We start from the raw sequence: 16,970 nt of genomic DNA, 5'->3' as shown, positions 1-16,970 counted from the left end.
TGTCTCCTGGACAATGTCAGGAACCTCAGTCCATAGTTCATCAGACACTCTTTCTATTAGATCTAGTTCCTTAAATCTATTTGTCACTTCCACTGTATAATCATGAGGGATTTGATTTAGGTCATACCTGAATGGTCTAGTGGTTTTCCCTACTTTCTTCAATTTAAGTCTGAATTTGGCAATAAGGAGTTCATGATCTGAGCACAGTCAGCTTGTGGTCTTGTTTTTGTTGACTGTATAGAGCTTCTCCATCTTTGGCTGCAAAGAATATAATCAATCTGATTTTGGTGTTGACCATCTGGTGATGTCCATGTGTAGAGTCTTCTCTTATGTTGTTGGAAGAGGGTGTTTGCTACGACCAGTGCATTTTCTTGGCAAAACTCTATTAGTCTTTGCCCTGCTTCATTCTGTATTCCAAGGCCAAATTTGCCGGTTACTCCAGGTGTTTCTTGACTTCCTACTTTTGCATTCCAGTCCCCTATAATTATTTCATCTTTTATTGGAATATATTGGGACTGCTTCCCTGGTGGCTCAGGTTGTAAAGAATGCCTTAAATGCAGGAGACCTGGGCTTGATCCCTGGGTGGGGAAGATCCCCTGGAAAAGGGAATGACAACCCACCCCAGTATTCTTGCCTGGAGAATTCTATGGGCTGAGGAGTCTGGTGGGGCTATATAGTCCATGGGGTTGCAAAGAGTCAGACATGACAGAGAGACTAATACTTTCACTTTATATTGGGATTTTAATCACTACCAGCTTTATTCTCTTTAATCTGTAGTTATTAAAAAAAAAATATATATATATGGATGAATCCCTTTGCTGTCCACCTGAAACTATCACAACATTGCTAATTGGCTATATTCCAGTACAAAATAAAAAGTATAATAAATTAAAAAAAAAAGAAATTGTGGAGGCCAGAAATAGTGAAATACTATTTATAAAGTGCTTTGAAAACAAAACAGAAAACTATCAACCCAGAATCGTTTAATCAGCAAATGTATTCTTCAACAATGAAAATTAAAGCCATTTTCAGAAGAAAGAAAATTAAAAGAATTCATTGCCAGTAGACCTGAATTAAAAGAAATGTTAAAGAAAGTTCACAGGCGAAAAAAAAATGATAGCAGAGGGGACCCTGGAATGCCAAGAAAGAAGGAAAAATAACAGAAACGGTAATATCTGAGTAAATAGAATAATTTTGTTCACAGTTTACATTTGTTAAAATATGTACAAATAAATAGTATTTAACATTGGGGAAAAAAAAGATGTGGGTGTCACAATTGGCTCTTTGCTTTATGTACTTTCCACTGATCTTACACTATGGAACTCAAACTTGTTATACACAAGATAAACAATATATGCATAATCAAGGAGACTGGTATCTGGAATAAGGCTACTACCTCTTTTACTTATTTTTTTTTAAACTTTTAAATGGGAGAATTATCATAGTATCACCTGTTTTAAAGAATTATTGTAAGAACTGACTAAAATAATTATATTAACCACTAGTGCTATGACTGGCATAAAATAAATGCTAAAAAAGTTAGTCATTAATCATTGTTATTCTTCTCATTATATTAAGTGAGCTCATAGATGTAGTAGTTGTATCCAGATATAGCAAATTTATAATCTAGTTTGCTGTGTCAAGGGGAGAATCTAACTTTGATATATACATTTGTTTTCCATGATCTGGAAAAGAAATGACTCACAGAAAGCCTGATTAGGGTAGTTGTTTGGGAAGTTTATAGACATGAATGTTGTATTTGGCTCCCACAGGTCATGAGGCCCTCCACAGTCCGCTGAAAAGGAAAGCAAAGAAAAATCATTAGTAACATAATATTTATTTCAGAGCTGTAATACTATATGCCAGCAAATTTCCAATTTTATTTCTTGGAACACTGGTTTTGTCAGATACATTTTAGAGCTTGTGTAAGGGAAAATATAGGCTAACAGGTTTCTTTACTGAAGAATTTCTCAAACCCTTATATATTTTTATGATCTTTGTGATTCCCCAAGAAGGCATAATAGTGTTCTGCATTTTCCAAAATTATCTGGCCAAGGAAACAATTTTGACAAGTATCTTTTATAGGTAGTCTTCATGAAATAAAGTATCAACTCCTTGCTTTAGAAAAAATAGATGAATCTTTGTAATGGAACATATATAGTATATGCCTCTCTCTTATGAGAAGGACTAGTAAATAACTAATCCTATCATTTCTTATTTTTTCTTCTTTTTTTCCTACTTTTCTTTAGTCGAGAAGGTTCACCCTTCTGTATACTGTATTGAGGCATGTGATGTTCAAGAAAAGGAGACAAACACAATTGCTACTTTCTAAATAGTTACCCTAGATTGTCTAGGAGTGAAGTTGGGACTGAACTAAACACAAATTTATAAGAAAAAACATAGCGCCGATCTTCCAGTTAAGAGTATGATGCTTCAAGTAGGTAAACTAACTTTTTGAAATTCGTAACCTACTTCATATTTATTTATCTTGCTTATTAGAAGACCATTCTAAAGTAATATAAAAATTCCTCAGCTACTTTAAGCGTTCCAGTTCTTACTTTTTAATATCATATTATATTTAAGATCAAAAGAATAAAAGTAACCTAAATAGAAGAATACAGAGAATCAAGATAAGTATATATTTTCCTATTATTAAAGCAGATGATAATGATATGGCTGTGTGTGCTTAGTCACTCAGTCATGCCCAACTCTTTGGAACCCCATGAACTGTAGCCTGCCAGGCTCCTCTGTTTATGGGGATTCTTCAGGCAAGAATACTGGAGTGGGTTGCCGTGACCACCTACAGGGGATATTCCCAACCCAGGGATTGAACCCAGGTCTCCCACACTGCAGGCAGATTCTTTACTGCCTGAGCTACCAGTGAAGAGGAATAATACTGGAGTGGGTAGCCTATCCCTACTCCAGTGGATCTTCCTGACCCAGGAATCCAATCAGAGTGTCCTGCAGTGCAGGCAGATTGTTTACCAGCTGAGCAACCAGGGGAGCCTGATAATGGTGTACTTACTCCCAATAACATAGAAGTCAAATTAGAGAAGAGAAAATTAAATGTCTCTACATCTACAGTAGTGTCTTTTATCAGACTCTCTTGTTTAATCCCTCTTTCACATGTCATCTGCCTTATTTATGTGGATCCTTCCAATTTATGTGCATTTTTCAAGCTTGTAGGTAATAATGTTCTTTGATTTGGGTTTTGTGATATGCACAATGGGACAGAGACAGTTACTGTGGCTCAAACTAGTATCATTACCAATATATCCTGTTCTGTAAGGTGATAGGGCTTGGCCTAACTTATATGAACTCCTGGGACTGGCTTATCCAGAAACAAATGAGTTCAGCAGGAATAATAAAATCTTTCTACAAACTCATTGTTTGCAAAATGTCCGTGCACATTGCCTCATCTGGAGAGAGAACACGGTGTGCAAAAGGAAGATGTGTTGTAGCTGGTGGAGTAAAACGGTTTCTCTGAGTTTCTCATCTTTTTGAGACTGGGTCTTCTCATATATAAACTAGATATATATTAGAGATTTTCAAGGTTGTTGTAAAAACCAGAAATAATTTGTGAAAAATGCCTGTCACATTCAGTACTCATTTTCAATGCACCTCTGTGAAATAGGTAATTACTATGACTATTTCAGTTTTAAATGGGCAATCCAGACTTTGGAGGTATTCCATTAGTTGCTAATGCTGTGCACATTAAGTTAGTGTCAAGGCTTCAACTCAGTTAACCTCAAGCTCATCTCACAGTATGTTACTGTCTCCTATTGGGTTGATTAAATGGAATCATTTTAACCACCTGGTCCAAGCCGTAGACAGGGTTTAGACTGCATCTCAGTAAAAGGCACTTGGTGGGTAGGTGATATATACTTGATGGGTAGGTGACAAGGAGAAGGAGGACAGAGGGGAAGGTGGATGAGATCTCTAAAAAGTAAAGTCAATGATGAACAGATATAGAAGGAAGAAAGCAGAGTATACAGGGTGCTGAAGAAGACATTGGAACCAAAGAAAGTGGTAATTCAGAATAAGGGCAATTTCTTAAGAAAGTGGTAATTCAGAACTAAGGCAGTTTCTCCACTGAGAAAGGCTGAAGAAACTTCGAGCTCCCAGGCAGCTGTCCCTTGGAAGCAAATCATCTCCTTGATTGTGTGACTTGTTGTCTTGCAAGGATTCCTGAAAAGGGATCCACTAAAACACCTCAACTCTTCCCCACATATAATGCCTGTAATTTTCTATAATTCTAAGTACCTTGAAATTCTTCCTTCAATCATATAGGACATTGATGGAAAGGGAGAATGTAACTACAAGGACAAAAGTAACACTGCAGATTGAAGAAGGATGGTGGCGGGGAGGAAGCTAGCTCTTCCTACTTTGTAAGTTTACCCATACCCAGTGTGGTGGCTAGGGATGCTGTTGTTTAAACATCATTCTCATTTTCTCTTCAAGGAACAGGAAAATTTCTAAATTGTATACTCCTCATATAGTAAATAGTCAAAATTTCGGAGAATGCATTACATGTTCACCTCTTTGAACACTTGATAGTACATTATATGTAGATGAGTACATAGGACTTAAACACACGATCAGAACTAAAATGCTGTTAAGTGTATTGTTAAGTCTGTCAGGGCAGGCAGTTGACTTAGCATTTCTCTTCTGAATAGTAATCTTGGAAAATTCAACACTTTAAAGTACTTTTAAAATAATAAAATCCGTAAGAAGTACTTATTGAAATACATTTCAAATGTAATTTTATATCATATAACTGATCAGTAAGTATCTCTGTTCATTGGCCTTATAAGATGGGTATCAGTTACTTCTGGTATATAAATGACTGTAAGAAATTGGCAAAGGCACTTTCAGCCATTCTAAACATGATGACACAGTTGATTTTAATGGTAGTGTTGCTATAGTAGAGATGTAGCATGTGCTTCTTAATAGAGGAGCCAAAGACTCATGAAATGTAATTCTGGAGATCAAGGTCCTGCTGTGTCATTTAATAAGCCATCTCCACCCAGAAAATGAGAGTCAAATAGCCTCTTGATATGGGGAACCCTATTCAGTTACGGTTGTTAAACTTTCCCATTTTTCTTTTTTTTGGAGTTGTTCTCTCAAAGACTTGTTTTCTTTCTTTCTTTTTTTTTTTTTTCTGAGTAAGTTCTTCCTATGCCAGTAGGGATCTTCACTGCATGCAATATGTAAATAATATGCAGTATTTTGCAAAGTGGTTGTCAGGGATAGATATTTTCCTTGAGGCACGTCATTTTTAATCCATGCTTAAACCTCTAACATAAATGAGATATGTGTCAATGTGGAGGCATTTACTGTATAGTGGAAAAGAGGAGAGTCAGGCCTTCACTTACAATAAAAGGGTTCAAATTAAAGTTATTTCTGACAAGATATTTCAAGCAAGAAATAAGGGTGATAAAAATAGGTTTCTGATGGCTACTTTTATGTGAGGGAAATAATAGGTGCAGTTTAAGAAATACTACTCACATTGATATTTGAATATGTTCAAAGGGGCTAATTTTTAAAATTAGGAATTTTCTTGTAATCATAGTAATACATAAGTCCTACAATATTACAGACAACATTTTAAAAGATTAGGTTGCTATATAAAAAGAAAATTTGGAGTTCAGTCAAAATTTTTATTTCCATTCACAGGTTATAGTGACCAGTCATGATATAAATATTTTTATTATATTTGTGGCAATAAAGGTCAATTTTTATTCCCAGTGATTTTCATTTTATTTATAATTAATAGCAATCTAATCAATAATAGATCTAATAAGTAGGCTGTTTTCAAGGTAAAAGAATAAAACAATAGAATAGTCAAAAACACTGATAGGAGCATAAGAGTGCAGTTAATTTGGAATTTGCTAAGAGTTTGAATATTGAATCATACTAATGATATAAAAGGCAAGCAGATCTACATGACCATCAATTATAAAATAATTGAGTAGGTACTAATTAATTTTACATGAATAACAAGAGTCAAAGATTATTTAGCTCTAAGTATAATATCAAGCCCATGAAACTTTCCAAATTAACTTTTATTTTGTTTTTGGAAATGGAAAATGGCTTAATAATGTCCAAATAGAGCAAAACTGCAGCAAAAACTGTTTAACCGTTTTACAATAGTTAAAACTAGCTTCTTCTTTTTTTTTTTTAATTAGTTTTAAGAGTCCAGAAATAAGGCAGGGCTAAAATGTGAATTTCTTTTTGTATGTATCTATACTATTTAGTGGGCTTCCCAGGTGGCGCTGGTGGTAAAGAACCCACCTGCCAAGGCAGGGTTTGCAAGAGATGCGGGTTCAATCCCTGGGTCGGGGAAAATCCCCTGGAGAAGGAAATGGCAATCCACTCTAGTATTCTTGCCTGGAGAATCCCATAAACAGAGGAGCTTCCTATAGACAGAGGAGTCTGGCAGGTTACAGTCATAGGGGCACAAAGAGTGGGACAGGACTGAAGTGACTTAGCACACACGCGTGCATACTATTTAGTAAGGACTTGTGATGAATCGTTCTGATTGTGTTGCAAGTTGGCATTGTATTTGTGTAATGGAATGTTTACTTTTTAAAGTGTTCTCAATATAGTTCTCATATTTAAATTACTTGTGCTAATGTCACAGGGCAAAAATGATAGAGCGGATATAGCAGCAAGTGATAAAAATAAAAGGAAAAAAAAAAAAAAGAAGAATCCCTGCAGTTTGGAAAACTGAACTTATATTTCCCGAAACAGGGCACAACCTGAATCCCTAGAAACAACAGAGAAAAATGGCCTTAGCTAGTCAGTTACTCGACTGGCAATATTTTCTTATTTAAATGCTCTCTAAGAGCCAAAGAAAAGACTATTAGGCAGTCATCCATGGTTTCTTTTGTTTCTGCTTAAACAAATCACTGATCTGGAACCAGAAAAGCTCTGCTCAAATAAGAATTTCACTGAACCAATTGCAAATGACATTTGAATGAAATTGTTCAGAATGCATTTGATGGTAATTAACATTTTTTGCTGTGCTAAATATTGCCCTGAAGTGAACCATTTGGAAACTGGAACAGATACACTCTGGGCAAATTCTAAAGTTTATATTTTAAAATCAGATGAATTATTCTACCATTATAATTTCAGTATGGTGAAAATATGCAGGTATTTTTCATGCTTCCTTGACATTGAGGTATTATATTTTTCTCTTTCATGTTGGAATAGATTAAGTGGACTGTGCATTACACAGATAAAGTTTTAATACCAAAAAAATTAAAGTTTTAGTTATATATGTATGATTTGATAGATAAAAGTTATCTCAAAGTTATCTCAAATTTTCTGTTTTGTATAGTGATGAAATTTGGCTACTTTTAAAATATCAATTCTATGAAACTATGTTACTTTCACCTAGAAAAGTTTTCTTCTTGACAACTTATTGAGAAATAGAGAAACAAGCTAACAGAAAAGATTGTGAAGACAGTCTGTTTTTTAAATGTTTGCAGTATCAGAATAGCGAGATGTTGGTAATGTTTAGTATCCATAGCAATTATTTATCAAATCAGCAATGATTTTAATGATGTAATACTTTTTGCAAAAAAAAAGTTTTCTATAATAGACCAGAAGGGTGCGAGACGCCTTTACAAAATCAAGTGAGACAATTATTTTTAAACAATGTTGTGGAGCCCAAATTACTGGTTTCAGATTGATATTTTCTCTATCACTAGCCCCACCATCATTTGCAAGCTTTATTTCTGGTATTAAAATTTTGTTTGGCAGAAATATTTTTGTTACCAAAAGGAACAAACAGCTGAGAAACAGAGAGAGATAGAGAGAGAAGCTTTAGTTTATACCTAATAGTATTTTTTGATGATCTATATATGCAGTATTAAGAACCAGACAACAGTGAAGCAAAGGTGATTAAGATCCAGAGTTTGGTGTCAAGAACACAATTTTGGAGTCAATATTATTATATGGAAATGACTGAGCATGCATACATACAGACACACTTGGTATTTTCCTTCTTTTGTTTCAATTTTTTTGTGTCATTCTGTTGCTTGATCTTAGTGCTTCCTTGAAGCTTTTTCCAGCTCACACTCTCTTCTCCAAAGTACTCTACCACTTAAGTCTCTCATGTATTAATTTTAGGGGCATATAGTTAGATGTTGCTTTTTTATTTATTAATTTATAAATTAATATTATATGGATTATTCTTTCATATAATAGTGGTTATTAATATATCTTACATTTTCTTACGAAGTGCTTTGTATGCAATATTTATAAAATTTGAATGACTATTTCAAATATTGAAGAATTTATGTAATCCATCCATGCACCAAGCATTGTGTTCATGCTAAGTCGCTTCAGTCATGTCTGACTCTGTGTGATCCTATGGACTGTAGCCCACCAGGCTCCTCTGTCTATGGGATTCTCCAGGCAAGAATACTGGAGTGAGTTGCCATGCACTCCTCCAGGGGATCTTTCTGACTAGGGATCGAATCTGCCTCTCTCACTTCTCCTGCATTGGCAGATGGTTTTTTTTTTTTTGTTTTTTTTTTTTTTTTTACCACTAAGGCCACTTGGGAAGCCCCACACCTAGCATTAGGTTGTATTAAATTGAAAACAAAATGGCAATCAGCACTTAAATTATTTTCAAAAATGAAAATGTACTAAAACTATCATAAACATGAAGCATAACAGGATGCACAGCATTATTTTATTGGTGATCTATATTTAATGTGCAATATTTTACTAGTTTCCATTTTACTTATATCTTGAAGTTTCTGATTTTCAGTGAAAAGACAGCACTATGGTAAGATAATTAAAAAATAAGCCAGAGAGAGATCTACCTGGAAATACTAATAACCTAATTAGGGAAAACACATGTTAAGGTTACTTACTGGGAAGTTCTGGTGGAGGAGTTGGGACTAAAGTTGGTTCTGGGTAGACACTCACATTGCAAATCCCATATGTTAGGCTAATGTCATCCAATGCTATATCACTCAGGATCTGGTTTTTAAACCCATAGAAAGCAACCTGTAATCAGAGAGGTACATAAAATGATTCCACTTTAATCTTTTCTGATTGATTCTCCTTGTAGCCCAGTATTCTCTGGAGAATCAATATGGTCATGTCCAAGTAAATGTGGACAAGTTATCACACAGTGAAATATTGCTTTTCAAGGTCCTTCGGCTGATCCCAGCTCCCTAACTGTGTGTTCACGGTGGTCTAAATTTTTGCTAGTGTCTTCTTTCTGTGTTAGGCAACATCGTCACAATTTCTCTATGTCTCTAGCTCTTTCTTTCATGATATTGTCATGCTCCATTGTACTCTGTCACATATACGCATCATCTTGCAGGGACAGCAACCTTATTCTAGGTTCTTTCCACAACATTATTAAAAATCCAGGTAGCTGTCTGCCTTCCTAGAGCATACAACCCTGAAGAGAGTAAAAGTCACTCTGTCATGTCCAACTCTTTGCAATCTCTTGGACTATACAGTCCATGGAATTTTCCAGGCTAGAATACTGGAGTGGGTAGCCTTTCTCTTCTTCAGGGGATATTTCCAACCCAGTATTGAACCAGGGTCTCCTGCATTGCAGGTGGCTTCTTTACCAACTGAGCTATCAGAGAAACCCCTAGAGCATACCACCCTGAAGAGAAGACACATTGATTAGGTAATTTAAAAGAGAGAAGAAGAAAAGAAGAGAAAATATAAATATGATATAGTTATTCAGAGCCAGATAGTGGCTCTAGCGGTAAAGAATCTACCAATGCAGGAGACACAAGAGAGTTAGATTCCTGGGCTGGGAAGATCCGCTGGAGTGGGGAATGCCTGCTGGTACTGGTCATAATTGACCTGGGAAGTCTGTGTGAGATATATTACAAAGGTGATAACCAGAGGACATAGACCCAGACCTGGGAGAAAGGCCCAGTGTTCAGATGAAACATATTAGGTTCTTAAGAACAGTGGGTATTTTTGATGGACTTTGTTGGATCCTCTCCTGTCTGGGAAAGGAAAGACATAAACTGAATACCTGATGTGTTAATTGCTATGCAAGGTGCATTGTATGCATTATCTTATTTAATTTTTCTGACACTAATTAAATTGAATTTACAGTCATCTATTTACTCATTTGTTCACTCATTATACCTACTTCAATATACAATCATCTATTCACTTGTTAGTTCATTCATTCTACCTACTTCATGGTAGACACTATTCCATGTAAGAATTATCTTTTCCTTTCAGATACACACAAGCTGAATGTCAAATAGAATAAAGTAACTTTTTCAAGATTTTGTAATTGAAGTGGCAAAGCCAAGGTGTAAATATTTCTAGAACTCAGTCCTCTCACTCTGCCTGATGAAAAAGTGGATGGAATTTTTTGACTTTTAAGACTTTCCATGTGTTGCCCAAGATTTAGTTACTGCAATACCTATCTTCCTGTTTCTGCCATCTTTTTGTTCCTTCATGCTCCATTTTCCTTTACTTTTCCTTGAATTGTCAGAAAATTAAGGCGGAAAAGAAAACTTTACAGAATTATAGAATCAGAAGAAAGAGGATAAGGAAAAAGGATAGGAAAAAAAAAAAGAAAGCTGGGAGGAATACAAATGAGTCATTGATTATCGCCTGCTTTTTATCAAGTCACAGGAAAAGCACTGAATCTTCACTGATCACAATGTCTGTCCAAACATTGTATATCTGTCCATACATCTTCTGAAAGTTTTACTCTTGTATCTGAAATTGCCCAATTAAAACATTCTTAATTGGGTCGAGCTATTAGCTTATATGATCCTATATTTTAATTGCAAACACTCTTGGGAAGAGAATATATTAAGCTGTTATGTGAAAAATTAATTCACCCTAAAGTGAAATAAGTGATCAGAGACTTCCCAATGATACAGCTCATAGAACTTGTCTCTAGAGGAAATATATAGCAAGTAAGTCAGAATGGGGCAGCGTGTGGGGATACTGGTGGGTGTGGATGTTCTAACAGGAAAAGATGATTCCCTAGAAGAGTGTAGCAGTCATTTAGGTGGTGTTTTTGAAAAGCTGGAAAACCTAGTTAGGCAGTGGAATAGGAAGACATGGTTGACTTGTGCTAGAAAGTTGCTGAAGAAAGCTGAAATATCCTTCAAGTTTTCTATGAATTTTATGGCTCATTATAAGTAGTACTTCCATGTAGTAAATTGTTCCTCAGTAAGTGGTTTTTAATGTCAGTGAATAATTGAAAATAGGGGAACTCAAATATAAAAAAAAAAAAAAAAGAGGAAGATCAGGAAAGAAGAGAAAACAACTTAGCTGTACACAGAAAGTAAACTGTTTTTCACATATCACCATAAACTATAATTGTATCACCATTTTATAATACAAATACATGGTTATAAAATGTTTTGCCCACCTTAAATTCCACTGTTTCATTTACTGTTACTTGTCCATAGTTCCAATTTGGTCCATAATTTCCTTCTTTTTGGAAAATTGTCTTCTCCATGTTTTGGTCACTGCTGATATTAATGCTTAGTTTGTAAACATTTTCACCATACATATAATACCTAATTTGGAAACAAGCAAAATTAATCAATTCCTACAACATTAGAAAAATATATACATATATTCACATATATGTAGATATATTAGGGTTCTTCTAAACCTTTCACTCAAATACCTCTTTTCTCTTGGGTGAAGGAGCTGCTAGAGAAAATAAAGTTTTTAGTATTGCTACTTTATTAATGGGAAAAGTAATGACTAATGCATTAAAACTTGGGGCAACATCTTAGTAAAATTTGAGCTTGGCAATGTAAGAAAAGCAACATCACTCATTAAATAAGATGTTACTTAACATGTGTCTATAACATACCAGAAACTAAGGCAGGCTTGTTCAGGAGTGGGATCTAAAGGGAGAGTTAAAAGTCCTACTCTTTCTCGTCTTCCTCCTGGTCCAGTTGGGGTGGAAATGTAAAATCCTGTAAAAAACAACAAAAATATTTTGCTTCACTTAAATATTAGCAATTTTTTGGTTGTGCTTTCTTTCTACATAATTTATAAGCAGGAAAGCACAACTTTAACATGAAAATATAAAGAAACATGTTTAGGTAGAATGGAAAGGAGCTATACTAGAAGCCAGAAGACAACTTCCATAATCAATTGTTATTTAAGAAAGTCACTTCTCAACTTAGGATTTCCCAATAGCCTTGAACTGGAACATCCCTAAGGATATAACAAAATCTAAGTTACTAAGAGTTCACATGACTGTTTCATCTTATTACTTTGAACAAATACCACTTTAGTTCCAATTTATTAGATGTTTGAGTATTCACTTCTGTAGAGACAATAGGACCATGAAGATATTTAGATATGCTGATGGACTAACTCACTTAAGGCAAGTACTTAAATACAAATTCCAAGGGAAAGTTCAATTCCTTCTACTGGAGTTTCCCTTACAACTGTACCTGTCACTAATTTTTGAGGTCATTTAAGTCAAATTAACATCTTCAGAAAATCCTTTTTGGTCTTCCCAACTAGATGTGACTCTTGAATTCTTAGTTACACTTGTACTTTTCTGATGTCACTTAGAGTATTCCATCGTGTATTATATTTATATTCATATGTGATGTTAAAAACTTGTTAGAAGTTTGGATAAAAGAAAGACATTTAGTACATTTTCTTAATTCTCTGTGTGGATTAGCTAAATATTATTTAATATATTCATGCTACATTAATTTGGCTTTTTATTTTAAAATTTATTAAAGTACTACACAATTGAAATTATTAAATAGGTATCTTCCACAACCCTATGGGGAATTATAGGTTAAATGATAATTCTTTTAAAATATCTTTGAGAGTTCTTGGAATTAACCTCAAGAGTCAGCTTCAAAATTTGTAAGTTAAGCATTCAGTGAGTTTTTGTGAGCCATTTGGTTTCTCCTACAACGTCCATCTAGCCTTTTATTCTGCTTATTTCTTCATGAACTGAACCTAACCTCTGCCCCTCAAACACTCCAACCTCCAAAGAAGTCATAGCGCTACTTCTCTTCCAAAGGGAAGTAGTGTTGGATTTTGATGTAGAGACAGCAGAGATTGCAGAGAGGGTAGAACTTTCTGGAAAACTAGAGGGCCCTCTCCAAAAAAAAAAAAAAAAATACTATTCTAAGAATCACTTTGTGAGTTTGTGGGTGCATATAAAATTAACTGAATCTGGTAGATAAATATCAAAAGTTTTAGATTGAGAATGGTGCAAATTCAGCCAGGTTCTCTCAATATTAAAGAGCAACATTATTTTCTGAAATTCAACATCACAGGAAAGATAAGGAAATAAGGACAATTTTACTTTGAAACACTGAAATTACTTTTATTTTAGAATAGGTTTATAGGCTAAATAAAATGCAGATATCCCAAAGACTTAACATACTTTTGAAAATTGAATCTATAACTATTTTCCTCTCTGGCATAATATTTAGAACTGTATCACAGCCAATTTGTTTCTGTTGAATGTTTCTGTGGTATGCAAATAAAATAGCTATGATACCTAATATGTATAAAGCATTTTTCATATGCCAGGCATTTTCCTAAGATTTTAAAAAACATATTAATTTAATGTTCATAATATTCCTCCAAAGTCAGGTTCTATTGTCATCAACCGACTTTCCAAATGAGGAAACTGAGATAGATGATGAGATGATTAATAATGATGAGTCATCTAACAGAGTAGATTTAAATGGCAGAGCTCAAATGTAAACCTAGCTATGACTTCAGGGTCTCTATTTTAATGATCCTTACTACTATACAGTGCTAGCTAGTCCCCAAATATTGGAATGATTATGATTTCATTGAGAAAGGCCAACAAAAAATACTTTCTTCATCTCTTCTAGCTCTTTTGTGACTCCTCCATTTCTGAAATTTTTGTTACTCATCTCATATCCCTGAATGTTCTGGACAAATGGGTCTCTGCTGAGCACCCCAAGCTGCTGCCCTGTTCCAGCACCAATGTCTCCACCAGTTGCTTTTGTTTCTAAGAAGAACAGAGAAACGGAGCATTGACAATACAGAGATTTCAAAGCAGGTGCTCCACCAGGAGAAACTTCTTCAGAAAGACTCAGAGTTAAGGGGCTTAGCTGTTCTTCCCTAAAGCAATGTTAATTCAAAGTTTATCTGTTTCATTTAGGCCTACCTGTCATTTAAAGTGAAAGTAAAGAACAAAAAAAAAAATCCTGCATGGATAAGAGGAACAGCAGGAAAGATTTAATTCCCTTCCATCTCAGAGGCAGGATGTCTGACACATAAAAAGCAAGCTGGAAGAAAAGTACCCCTTGGAGGGGAATGACTGCTAGATTATGAAATCACCGGTATGAGACTTGGGAAGGACCTATTAAGGCCTCTCATCCGTTCTTATTACTCTGCTGCCTCTGGTGGGCTCTCAACTGCTCTGACTCATCTCACTTTAAGTAACTCCTGCTCCACAACCTTCTCCTGAGACTGCATTTCCAACCCGACTATTTAAAACCTCCACCTGACATTCAACCTGTCTCACTTTGCTCAGTTTCATCTTATTTCTTTTGTGATTTAATCTGTTGGCAAGCCTAAATAATTTTTCTTCTCTAATGTACTTATAGTCTTCAAATATCAGTGGAATGATTTTTCTCTCTTATTATGATGACATAAAAGGAGAAAATGATAATTTGAACATCAAAGATTTCGACTACATAAAAGCCATCTGTCAGAGTCAATAGATATAGGTGCTTTCTGTACTTCCCTCTAACTACTCTTGTCCAAGTGTGAGAGAGAATTTTTTTTAAATTATAGTTAAGGGGAAAAAAATGGTCAAATTATTTGACTGTTTTAGGTCAGGATTCTCTAGAGAGTTGGGGGTGATTATCACTTGGGGGTTAGTCTTCAACTGTGCAGATTACTAATTATCCCTAGGGGACCAGGCTGTGGGAAATCACTGATTCAAAGGAGAATAATTATGCATAAGATGATGCATATCATAATATTTAGTTTTAAGCATGTAAGTCTAATGAGATTGGCCATCTATGCAGAGCATATATATATATTTTTATCCATAGGGTCACACTGGTTAACTAATTTAGCAGGATCCTGTTAACATTATTTTTAGATTATATCCAGAATCTGACCTCATATCACCACATGTGAGTCCCATGGCCTCTTTTCTGGATTAAGTGATAACTTTTCACTGGTCTCCTTGACAACTCTCTTGCCCTTCCATAAACTGTTTTACCAATCAAAGTGAATCTTCTCCTTCCTACACTTAAATGTCAGTGGCTCCTCACATCACTGGGGAAAAGGGCAGAGCCATGGAAGACTCATTATTATCTAAACCCCATTGGCCCTGTTGATTCTGTTTCAGCAATGCTGGTTTCCTGGCTTTCCTTCATGCAGGTCAGGCATGCGTCCTTTAGAGCCTTTACTCTGCGTGTTTCCTATGCCTGGAGTAATCTGTATGTCCCTTAAAGTTTTGATTCAAGTATCACTTATTGTTTCAATGAGACTCAACCTAATGACTGTATTTTAATTTGCAGAAACACCTCAACATCTGCCCTCCCCACTGGCTTTACCAAGCTCTGTATTTTCCCCTAAGTACTCATTAACATTAAACAGACGCCCAAAATGTAATGATTTGTGATGCATAGCGCTTATTTCCTGTTTTTCTTTGCTATAAAATGTGTTCCGTAAGAGAAGAAAATCTGGTTTCTTTTATTCACAGATACATCCAGAGGTCTTGACTCAAGAAAATACTTCTTAAATAAAGGAGTGAATGAATGCTTCGAGTGGGAGTTTCAATGATTTCTTAGAGAAATAGATCAAAAGCAGTCACATTCCTGTTAAGAAATGCTTCATGAACTGTAATTTGTGTGAACTGTATTTTGTTATCCTGGGGTGCATTTTCTAAGGAACCAGGATTATTCAGATACATTTCTACTATAAAAAAGGTGCACTCTTACTAGCTGTAATTTGCGATCGACATTGGATCAGCTAGTTATTTTCAGGTTATTAAAACATGGATATCGATCTATGTAATATGTGCTGCTATACTTAGTTGCTCTGGAGAAGGCAATGGCAACCCCACTCCAGTACTCTTGCCTGGAAAATCACATGGACAGAGGGGCCTGGTAGGCTGCAGTCCATGGGGTTGCTAAAAGTCAGACACGACTGAGTGACTTCACTTTTACTTTTCATTTTCATGCATTGGAGAAGGAAATGGCAACCCACTCCAGTGTTCTTGCCTGGAGAATCCCAGGGACAGGGGAGCCTGGTGGGCTGCTGTCTATGGGGTCGCACAGAGTCGGACACAACTGAAGTGACTTGGCAGCTTAGCAGCAACGTACTTAGTTGCTCAGTCATGTCTGACTCTTTGCGACCCCATGGATTGTAGCCTGCCAGGCTCCTCTGTCATGGGGATCCTCCAGGCAAGAATACTGGAGTGGGCTGCCATGTCCTCCTCCAGGGGATCTTTCCAACCCAGGGATTGAACCCAGGTCTCCTGCATTGCAGGTCAATTGTTTACCATCTGAGTCACCAGGGAATATTAAATTACAAAGCACATGTGCTCAGGCTATTTTTATGTTATAAGCAATTTCATATAGTCAATCACTTATTTAAAAATGACATATTGAGTCAAAACTGTAGACATTCACTCATTAATTAAAAATAATTTTACATGTTAGTTATATTCTGGCACTGAAAATGCACTAGCATCTCAAAGATGAAAAAGATAGGGTTCTTGTTCCTGAAGAGAACATTGTGATGAAAAGAAACAAACAAGTAAGCAGATATAAGGTCATGTGATAGGAAAAATAAAAGAGGTGCTTTAAAGCTTAATGGAAAGGAAGATTTTAATTTGGAAGTTCCAGAAAGGCTTTGTAGAAATTGTGATGTGTGATCCCAGTCCTCAATACCTAGAACCATGTTTAGTTAAAAGAAGCATTTAATATGTGTTTTTTGAATCGAATTGAAATTTC

General features: G+C 35.5%; 1 protein-coding gene across 1 annotated transcript in view; it reads right to left on the bottom strand.

Annotated features, from left to right (window-relative positions):
- Positions 1-16,970, bottom strand: part of TMPRSS15 (transmembrane serine protease 15) — a 142,735-nt gene that overhangs the window by 68,809 nt on the left and 56,956 nt on the right. The window contains exons 11-14 of the mRNA XM_055567777.1: positions 11,852-11,957; positions 11,396-11,546; positions 8,892-9,027; positions 1,706-1,795 (exon numbers count right to left, since the gene is read on the bottom strand). Coding sequence (XP_055423752.1) covers positions 1,706-1,795; positions 8,892-9,027; positions 11,396-11,546; positions 11,852-11,957 — 483 coding nt within the window. The remainder of the gene's footprint in view (positions 1-1,705; positions 1,796-8,891; positions 9,028-11,395; positions 11,547-11,851; positions 11,958-16,970) is intronic.

This window comes from Bubalus kerabau, chromosome 2, assembly GCF_029407905.1.
Source record: "Bubalus kerabau isolate K-KA32 ecotype Philippines breed swamp buffalo chromosome 2, PCC_UOA_SB_1v2, whole genome shotgun sequence".
Classification (NCBI taxonomy): Eukaryota; Metazoa; Chordata; class Mammalia; order Artiodactyla; family Bovidae; genus Bubalus; species Bubalus kerabau.
Note: the sequence above shows the minus strand (reverse complement) of the source record. Positions and strands in the feature narration are given on the sequence as shown.